Source organism: Choloepus didactylus, chromosome 8 (assembly GCF_015220235.1).
Source record: "Choloepus didactylus isolate mChoDid1 chromosome 8, mChoDid1.pri, whole genome shotgun sequence".
Taxonomy (NCBI): domain Eukaryota; kingdom Metazoa; phylum Chordata; class Mammalia; order Pilosa; family Megalonychidae; genus Choloepus; species Choloepus didactylus.
This window is the reverse complement of record NC_051314.1, coordinates 133,527,316-133,535,375: the sequence shown is the minus strand read 5'-3', so window position 1 is coordinate 133,535,375 and position 8,060 is coordinate 133,527,316. Positions and strand designations below refer to the sequence as shown.

General features: G+C 50.1%; 1 protein-coding gene across 1 annotated transcript; it reads right to left on the bottom strand.

Moving 5' to 3' along the window:
• Window positions 1-574: 574 nt before the first annotated feature.
• PEX26 (peroxisomal biogenesis factor 26) lies at window positions 575-7,489 on the bottom strand. Its single transcript, XM_037847073.1, has 5 exons — window positions 6,856-7,489; window positions 5,735-5,875; window positions 4,973-5,268; window positions 3,013-3,159; window positions 575-817 (listed from the first exon to the last, which is right to left on the bottom strand). Exons 1-5 carry the CDS (start codon window positions 7,083-7,085, stop codon window positions 714-716), a joined length of 918 nt encoding a protein of 305 aa, XP_037703001.1. The 5' UTR covers window positions 7,086-7,489; the 3' UTR covers window positions 575-713.
• Between the last annotated feature and the right edge of the window lie 571 nt (window positions 7,490-8,060).

Below are 8,060 nucleotides of genomic sequence, written 5' to 3'. Positions count from 1 at the left end.
ACAACCTGGAAAATTTAGCTGAAGACCAAGAGGCACCAAGCAAGATCACTTTACCCAGCGATAAGAGCTGAGCAGTCGTGCTTTGGTTTCGATAGTCACCTGGGTCTGAAAGCCACGGGTCTGAACAGTTAGAGGGCCCAGGCAGCTGCCAGCCCACTGCAGGACCGTGGGAACAGTATAGTAGTGATGCATAACCAGATCAGGTCCAGGGAAGGTGCCCAGGGGAGAAGAAAAAGGCCCTCTCACATCACACTCTGACTTACTGATAGCCTGCCCTGGTAGGTGATTTTCAGAGGTAAGTTTTCCAAGGAAATGAAAGGCCAAGGATGACTCCATTAGGTTTTTCTGAATCTGCAGCGTCATTAACCTCTGACCTGAAAATCAACCCTTTGCACTTGCCAAGATGACTGTTACATGGAAATCCTTCCTGTTTCCAAGCGCTGGCTTTATGAGGGGCCTCTGGGAATAAGGGGGTCTCTTCTGGAGGAGTTGTGCCCTCTGGCCTCTTTGTTTCCACATTACCTTCCAATGTCGGCCAAAGTGGTGTGCAAAGGGGAGGACATTCAGTTCACACAGTTCATCCAACTGGATCGGCTCTTTCTTGAATTAGGCTGGCCCCACTCCCACAGGGGCCCAGCCAGCAAGGGGAAATGGGCCACCGTGTCCCAGCAGACGTGGGGAGTGGGGAGGTCACGGTGAACCAGGAAGACCACTCAGTCACGGATGGGGAGCCGGCAGAGGGGAGGAAATACGGCCTCCCGGATCCGATGGAAGATCTGAGCCAGCTTGTAGATGAAGGGTAGGGAAGAAGGAGAGGCTGCAGGGAAGAGGAAGACTTGTGAATATTCCTCCCCTCACTCAACTCATCACTCGGCCTCCTCTCCCATCATTTGAAAAATCTACCACCTTGGGATTATGTGGGAGTTTTAAAAAATATTTTGATGCTTAACGTTATTTGTTCCACATCCCCCCCACACATACACATAAAGAATTTTACTTTCTACTTCCTCTTGCATATATTCTCTGGGATATATTTCCTTCACTTGAATTATGGGGACTTTAAGTTTGTTGAGAAAAGATCCAAATTTATTATGTTTTAATCTAAGTTTTCTTTTTAATACCTTAGTTATCAAATTAAAAAAAAAAAAAAATTTCCAAACAAAATAAAGCAAAGCAATGGGAAAAACAAATATCCTGAACTAACTTCATTCCTTCCAATATACTCCTACCATACCAAAAGAAAATTAACAAACCATTAACTATGGTTCATTAATCTAAATTTTTTATATACAAAAAAAACTGATAACAGTGACTGAATTTGGGGAGAGATTTCTCACTACATTCCTTTTTGTACCTTTTAAATTTTGAGCCATGTGACAGTATTTCCTATTTTTTAACAGATGTTAATTATATTGAAAGTAAAATCCACCTCTCTGGAATTAGAGCTTTCTTTTTCCTTTTCCTTATCTGAATTACTGATTTTCTTTTTCTTACAGGAAAGAAAAAAAATTTTTTTTAATTTTAAAGAAAAAGAATTGGTAATCTACCCTCTTTCTATCTTTTCTAGCAAATTCTACCAGTGAGTTGGAGCTGTCCAGGGCGGATTTTCCTCTCCCACGGCTCCGTCACCGTGAGGAGTCAAGCTGACCACTGAGACTCAGGCCCTGTTGGGCCTTTCTGAGGAAACTCTGAGCAGCCAAGGGAACTGCAAATTCAGATGGCCCATACCTTCCTCACTTAGGGGACCGGTGTTTACGAGACTAAGGGGCTTAAGAACCTCAAGACATTTCAAAATTTTTATTACATCTCTGGAACAAAGTAGAAAGTCAACAGGTAGGCAGGAACAAACGCAAACTATCCTTAGCTCTCCTAAGAACTAGCTGGTGATTCTTTCATAAAGCAGACAGAGCAGTTGCGAAGAAATTCCTGCTCAGTGTTCAGAGAACGGGGCAAAAAGGAGACAGAGAGATATGCAAAAAAGGTAGCTGAGGGAGAGAAATGGAAATGGGGGAATAGGGAAGGTTGAAATATTAAATCAAGAAGTGGCCGTTTTGGAAACAAACTGTGCGATCTTGAACTAGCACTTTCTCTTTCCTGGTCTTAGGATTCTAAACCAAAGAGAGAAAAAGAAAATGAAGGGACTGGAGTAAAGAGTTACAGTTTTCACTTCAGTTTTGAAAGTCATATAATTCTATTCTACATCTAAATTCATAAGAAGAGTAGAGTTTAGATCACAGCTCACATAGAGAAACAAAAAAATAACCTAAATTATGAGCTCCCAAACTTGGGCCCCTGCTTACGCTTCTAGAAATTAACCCTCAGGAAATAATCAGTGTTGATCCCAGGTATCACTCTGGGAGCTCACTTCAGTATTATGTGGCGAGGCAGAGGACAGAGCCAGACACAACCAGAACGTTCCACAACAGTGGGCTTTTAAATCAATGATGGAACTTTCTGCAAACTGGAGTATGATTTAGCCATTTAAAGCCACACTATAAAGAATACTCATCATGGGCAAAGCTGCCCACAATACATATGTCCACAGAAAAAGCCTGAAAGCCTAACCATTACAGTAGCAGACTTAAAAGCAATTTCCGTTTTCTTCTTTATACATTTCTCTATTCTCCACGTTTTCTGAAGTGTATGAGGATTTCACTTAAAATTTAATATATTGTAAATTAACATAAGATTTCAAAACATTACGGTGAGGAAGATTTAACTTCATTTTGGGGTTCTAGTCAGTTCACCCCAGATGAAGCAGACAACTAACTGGCTTGGCGTCAGTGTCAGGGGTCCACAAGGTAGAGGGGGTTTTCCTCAGACTCATGGATCCTCCCACGGACTCTGGGGCTGATCCCTGCTTGGGCCCAGCAATTCCTCCTTGCAGAAGAGACCCGGGACAAGGGACCCAGGAGGTACCTCCCTCCCCTGCAGGGCTCTCCCACAGGCCCTGCCCTGTCCAGTGTCCTTTCCTCGGCAAGGGTGGGAAGGGAGGCAGGCTCCGTCACTCACCCGGATCGAACCTCACCACCAAGAGGCAGAGGATCAGGGCAGCCAGGAGACTCTTTTTGAAGGGCAGAGAAAAGAAGTGGCTCACTGCAGAGTCCCAAAGCCGGCGAAGCAGTAGCAGCAGGGACAGGAACTTCTGGGAGAAGGAACCTGGGCACGGAAACAGAGTGTAACCTCAGGGCAAGTCACAACAAGCAGCTTCCCTGCCTCGGAGCTGGGGATTTTGTTGGGGATTCAATCCTGTCTCCCACAAAAGACATGTTCAAGTCCTAACCCCTGGTCCTGTGGGTGTGAGCCCATTTATAAATAAGCCCTTTGAATATGCTAATATTAGTTGAGGCCAAACTGAACCATGGTGGCGTTAATCCAATATGGCTGAAGTCCTCATAAGCAGAAGGACACAGAAGAAGCCAGAGAGCAATCACCACGTGACGGTGGTCTGCCACCACCAGAAGGCTACAGACTTTGGAAAAAGCACGGCCTCTTGACACCTTGATTTCAGACTTTTCACCTCCAAAACTGTGAGCCAATAAATTCTTGTTGTTTAAGCTAACCAGTGTGTGGCATTTGTTATAACAACCGTGGCAAATAAAACAAGTTTGATTATAAGATTTGAGACAAAAAAATAACACGACTGGACCCTGATTAAGATAGTAGAGTGGGACGCTTCAGGCTCCATCCCACCCCAGAAGCTTTAAACAACCAGTAAAAACTGGCTGAAACATCTCTGTCAAACCTCCAGAAAACAGTTAAAGGACTGCAGTAACAGGCCAAGTGCCAAGTCAAGAAAAAGGCTACTTAAAAGCTGTAGGATCTCGTGGTGCCCTGGCTGGCCCCTCCCACACCCCTCAGTGGCTCAGTGTTCCCAGTGCAGATTCCTGGTCCCAGTTGGGGGGATGGGAGAGGGGGCTGGCAGCAAAAAAAAACCCTCGGACACATACTGGGAACACGTCTGTCTGTCTGTGTCTGTCTGTGTCTGTCTGGTCTGGGCTGTCTGAGGGACTAACTGTCCCAGAACCCATCCAGCTCATAAAGTTCTCCTATGCCAAGGGGGAGCAGACAAGTTGTGCTGCCTGGGGTGAGGGGTGCCTGGCTGTAGGACACACAGTGCAGGGAAGCGATTCCTGTCCCCATAACCGGAGGAATACCTAAGGCCAAAGGCACATGACAAGACACATGGGCAGAAAGGACCGGGGAGGCCCCTCCGCTTTGGCCTGACGCTACTCTCTAAACACTTTATATGGAAGCATTCAAGCATACAGAAGATGATCACTTGAGGAAAAGGAGCCAAAAAGGATTCAAGGATCAGAGGAAGGGTTTCGAATAGGGGACCTTGAACATTCCTTTGCAACCAAACAACCTCCACCCCCACCTTGTGCACATCGCCCTCGTACACTGCTAGCTAAGTGGATGTGTCGGGCCTTGAAGTGGTCTTCCTGGAGAACAGGCTGATGGGCAGAAGCAGGCTGCCCCTGCAGGGAGAGGACATTGATTTCTGAAGACACTTAAGACCTCTAGTAAGTAAAGCAGACAGGATGCTGGGCAGGGGGCCTCTGAGCAGAAGTCATTTTTATAGAGTTTTTTTTATGTTAGTTAATTTTCCTCAAAAGCTGGGTCTGCATTTGGACCAGTTTTTGAAGAAAAAGTAACATTCCAGCCAGGCCAACATGGGGGACACAGGAGACCTGGTAAGAGGGCCCTAAGGGGACAGTGATTTTCAGGGGATAGAGTCAAGCTTCTGAGACCCAGGAATACCTCCCCACATGGAGAATTCTCTTTCCACTGCCAATTTCGGGGGCTCTGGGCTTGGCTTTACCGAGCAATTCGACAGGTTTCCTATTCTGTGATTCAGAAATTACACATATTTCTGAACTGCTCCCAAGCTCTCAGGAATGTCACGATGGACCCCAAGACCAATTCCACTTTGCGGAGGCCATGGTGGGGAGGGGGTGTGATGTCCTACCTGCCTGGTTGAGCTTCTGGGCCTCCTCCGAGCCCACAGGTTCCTGTGCCTGCTGCTGCCTCACTGTGTGAATGGCCTGGAGGGCAACCAGCCGCTGCTCCTCACCAAAGGCCGCTGAGCCCCCCACGAGCTCCTCAGCCTCCGACAAGCGGCCCAGAGGCAGCAGCACCCGCTGCAGGTGAAGATCGGCCAAGGCTCTGTATTCTGGAAGGCCCTGATTGTCCGGGTCTCTGAGCCAGGCACTGACCACATCCAGCACTGCTCCAGGCTCTTGCATCTTACTGTATAAGAGAACACTGCAGCCCCAAATAGACCAATCCCAAGGAAAGAAAAGTCAGTCATCCACACCTGGCTCATCTCTCATAACCTCTCCACTTCTCCTACCCAGGTCCTCCCTCTGTCCTCCAGCAGTTCCTTAGGGGATGCCGATACCAGTAAGAATTAGGAATTCCCAGGAAGTAGCAGGAAGGCTCCCTCAACTCTGACACACTCTACTTCCACTATCCATCCCCCTTCTCTCCTCCTAGGCCCCCTGCCCCCATCTTCCTCTAATACACTCCTAAATTCCTCCTTCCTCACCCTTTATTGCTGTATTTTGAGATCTGAAAAAACAAAAAACAAACAAAAAAAAAAAAACACACAGATTTTATGGGGAATGGTGGAGAAGGGAGAGAGAAGAGCTGTGAGGAACCAACTCAGTGGAGGACCTGAAAACCCTCCCGTGCCTGGGCAGACCCGGGAGCCAAAAGCAGGGTGACCTACCACAGCTCCAAGACTTTGGGGGGTAGCTTTTCAGGAACCTGGTAATACTGAAGGACCCAGGAAAGGACTTCCCGCCACCGGTCCATTTCCGCCAGGGCCTGGAGCCCCACAACACACAGGGAGCACTTCACCTCCGAGGAGCTGTCAGCAGAAAAACCAACTAGGGCTCAGAAGTGGTTCCCCTCCATTTCCATTCTCATTCCCACCTCCAACCTGGAACATTCTTCCCTGGCTCCCGGCTCAGCAGCACACCTCTCTCCTCCCCATTAGTATTCAAGCAGGCCTCACAGGCACCTACCCAGAGAAAAACTGCCCCTTCCTCCAGGAGTTAAAAGTGCCTGTGAACCCCGTCGAAGTGAATTAACTGCAGCCCCACCCACATCATTGGACCCAGGTGAAAGCAGGTTCAAATGAACAGGAAGGGTAATCGTCGAGGGGAAATGGCAAGGTCAGCAGAGGTGTGTGGGTAGGAAGAGAGCTGGAGCGAAGACTTTCTTTAGGGAAGAATCAGGCATGAAGCCAGGTTTCTGGGTAGTGTGGGTAAAGGAACTCCCCAACTCGCTCTTCAGCACCACCTATTGAGCTTTAACTGCAACAAGCCAAGCCTCCACCCAACCCCGCAAAAACGCAGGCCCAGGGCTCCCCAGTTCATTCTTCTCTGGAGTCAGCTCTGACTACTGAAAGAGCCAGGTTTTCTCCAGAGGAATTCTTTCACGCAATCCTTCAACAGGACCAGAACACTGATCCGGCCCTCACCCCCAGTCTCCATCATCAGCAAAGGTACCCAGGAAAGGCTTTGCCACCTGCTTACTAACCCCTCACTTACAGGTATAATTTAACACTTAAAACACATTCTACTTTCCCGCCATGCTTTTCAATAGAGGAACAGGTTGCTTCCCAGGAGCAAAGAATTGGCTGTGGCCTCCCACGACTTGACCACTTCCTGCTCATTGTGCAGTGCCTCCGTTTCCTCCTCTGTAGAATGGGCCCACGATAAGAAACCCACCTCTCGGAGAGGAACCACTAATGAAACCAAGGAGCAATCTGGGCATGACTGAGGGCCCAGAGATCTGGAGCCCTCCCCAAAAGCCCTGGGGAAAGGAAGCGAGCCCAGCACGTACGTGCCCGCGAGTTCCTCGGCCTGGACCCCAGAGGCCAGGCCGCGCCAGGCCCGCTCGCACGTCTCCAGCGCCGCGGGGAAGTCCAGGTGCACGACCAGGAGGTCGGCCGCCTCCTCCAGCAGGGCCACGGCGGGCGGCGGCGCCAGGGCGGTACGCACCGGCTCGCTGCTCCGGAGGGGTCCCCCGAGACCCCGGAGGGGGGCCGCGGAGATCGAGGGATCGCTCTTCATGGCCTGCCTAGGCTCAGGGCCGGTCTCCTGGGACGTCAGCGTGGCCGCCGCCTCGGCTGCCTCCCCGGGGGCTCCGGGGTATCCCGAGTCGGCCTGGGAGAAGAGGGAGAGGCCTCACATTCCTGCCCACAGCCCTTCCGGAGGGTGATCCCCGTGCAAAGGCCGGGCGACGGCTCCAGCCTCAAAACAGCCGGGAACTTGGGGAACCAGGTCACACGTCGGATCTGCAGACTCCCTGCATGCCTGGAATACCTGATCCTAGCTTCTCGGGCCCCACGGCATATGCCAGGACCACCTGAACCCCGGGGGGTGGGGTACGGGTGTAAGTCTTAGGTTCTTTTTATAAACAACAGGGACAGCCCCTCAACGCACACCCCCGCAAGCGGCGCGGACATCCTTCCGGTTCCCACAGCCGGGCAGACGCACGGCGTCCCTGAGACGCGGGGGACACTGGGAGTTGTAGTTCTCCGGCTCGCGGTTCTTGACGTGAAAGGGAGCGTACAGACTACAACCCCCAGCATGCCGCGGCCCCGGGAACTGCCCCAGTCCCGGGAGAAAACAAGTTGGCACCACGGCTTCGGGATCGGGAAATAGGGGCGGATGGACCATTAACCAAACCGGGGCTCTCCTGTGTAATGGGGAGGTCCCCTCACTACTTCCAGGCTGCACAGAAGAAATTCCAGTAATGGAGGTGGAACTCCATGTACGTCTCTAATTCTGAGCTTCTGTAGGGATGCCAATTGGGACATCAGGAGGGCAAACCAAGAAAGACACTGAAAGGAAACGTGGAAGCTAGCCCCTTTTCCTGAGTAGGTTCCGCCTCCCAGCCTACCCCACATTTATCCAGCACTTAAAGGGACCGGCGCTGTGCTGAATCAGTGTGCACGCAATCTCATTTCATTCACCCCTCACCCATTTTACAGGTCAGGAAATTGGAGCTTACTGAAATAATTGGAGCGTTTTAAAATAATTTGC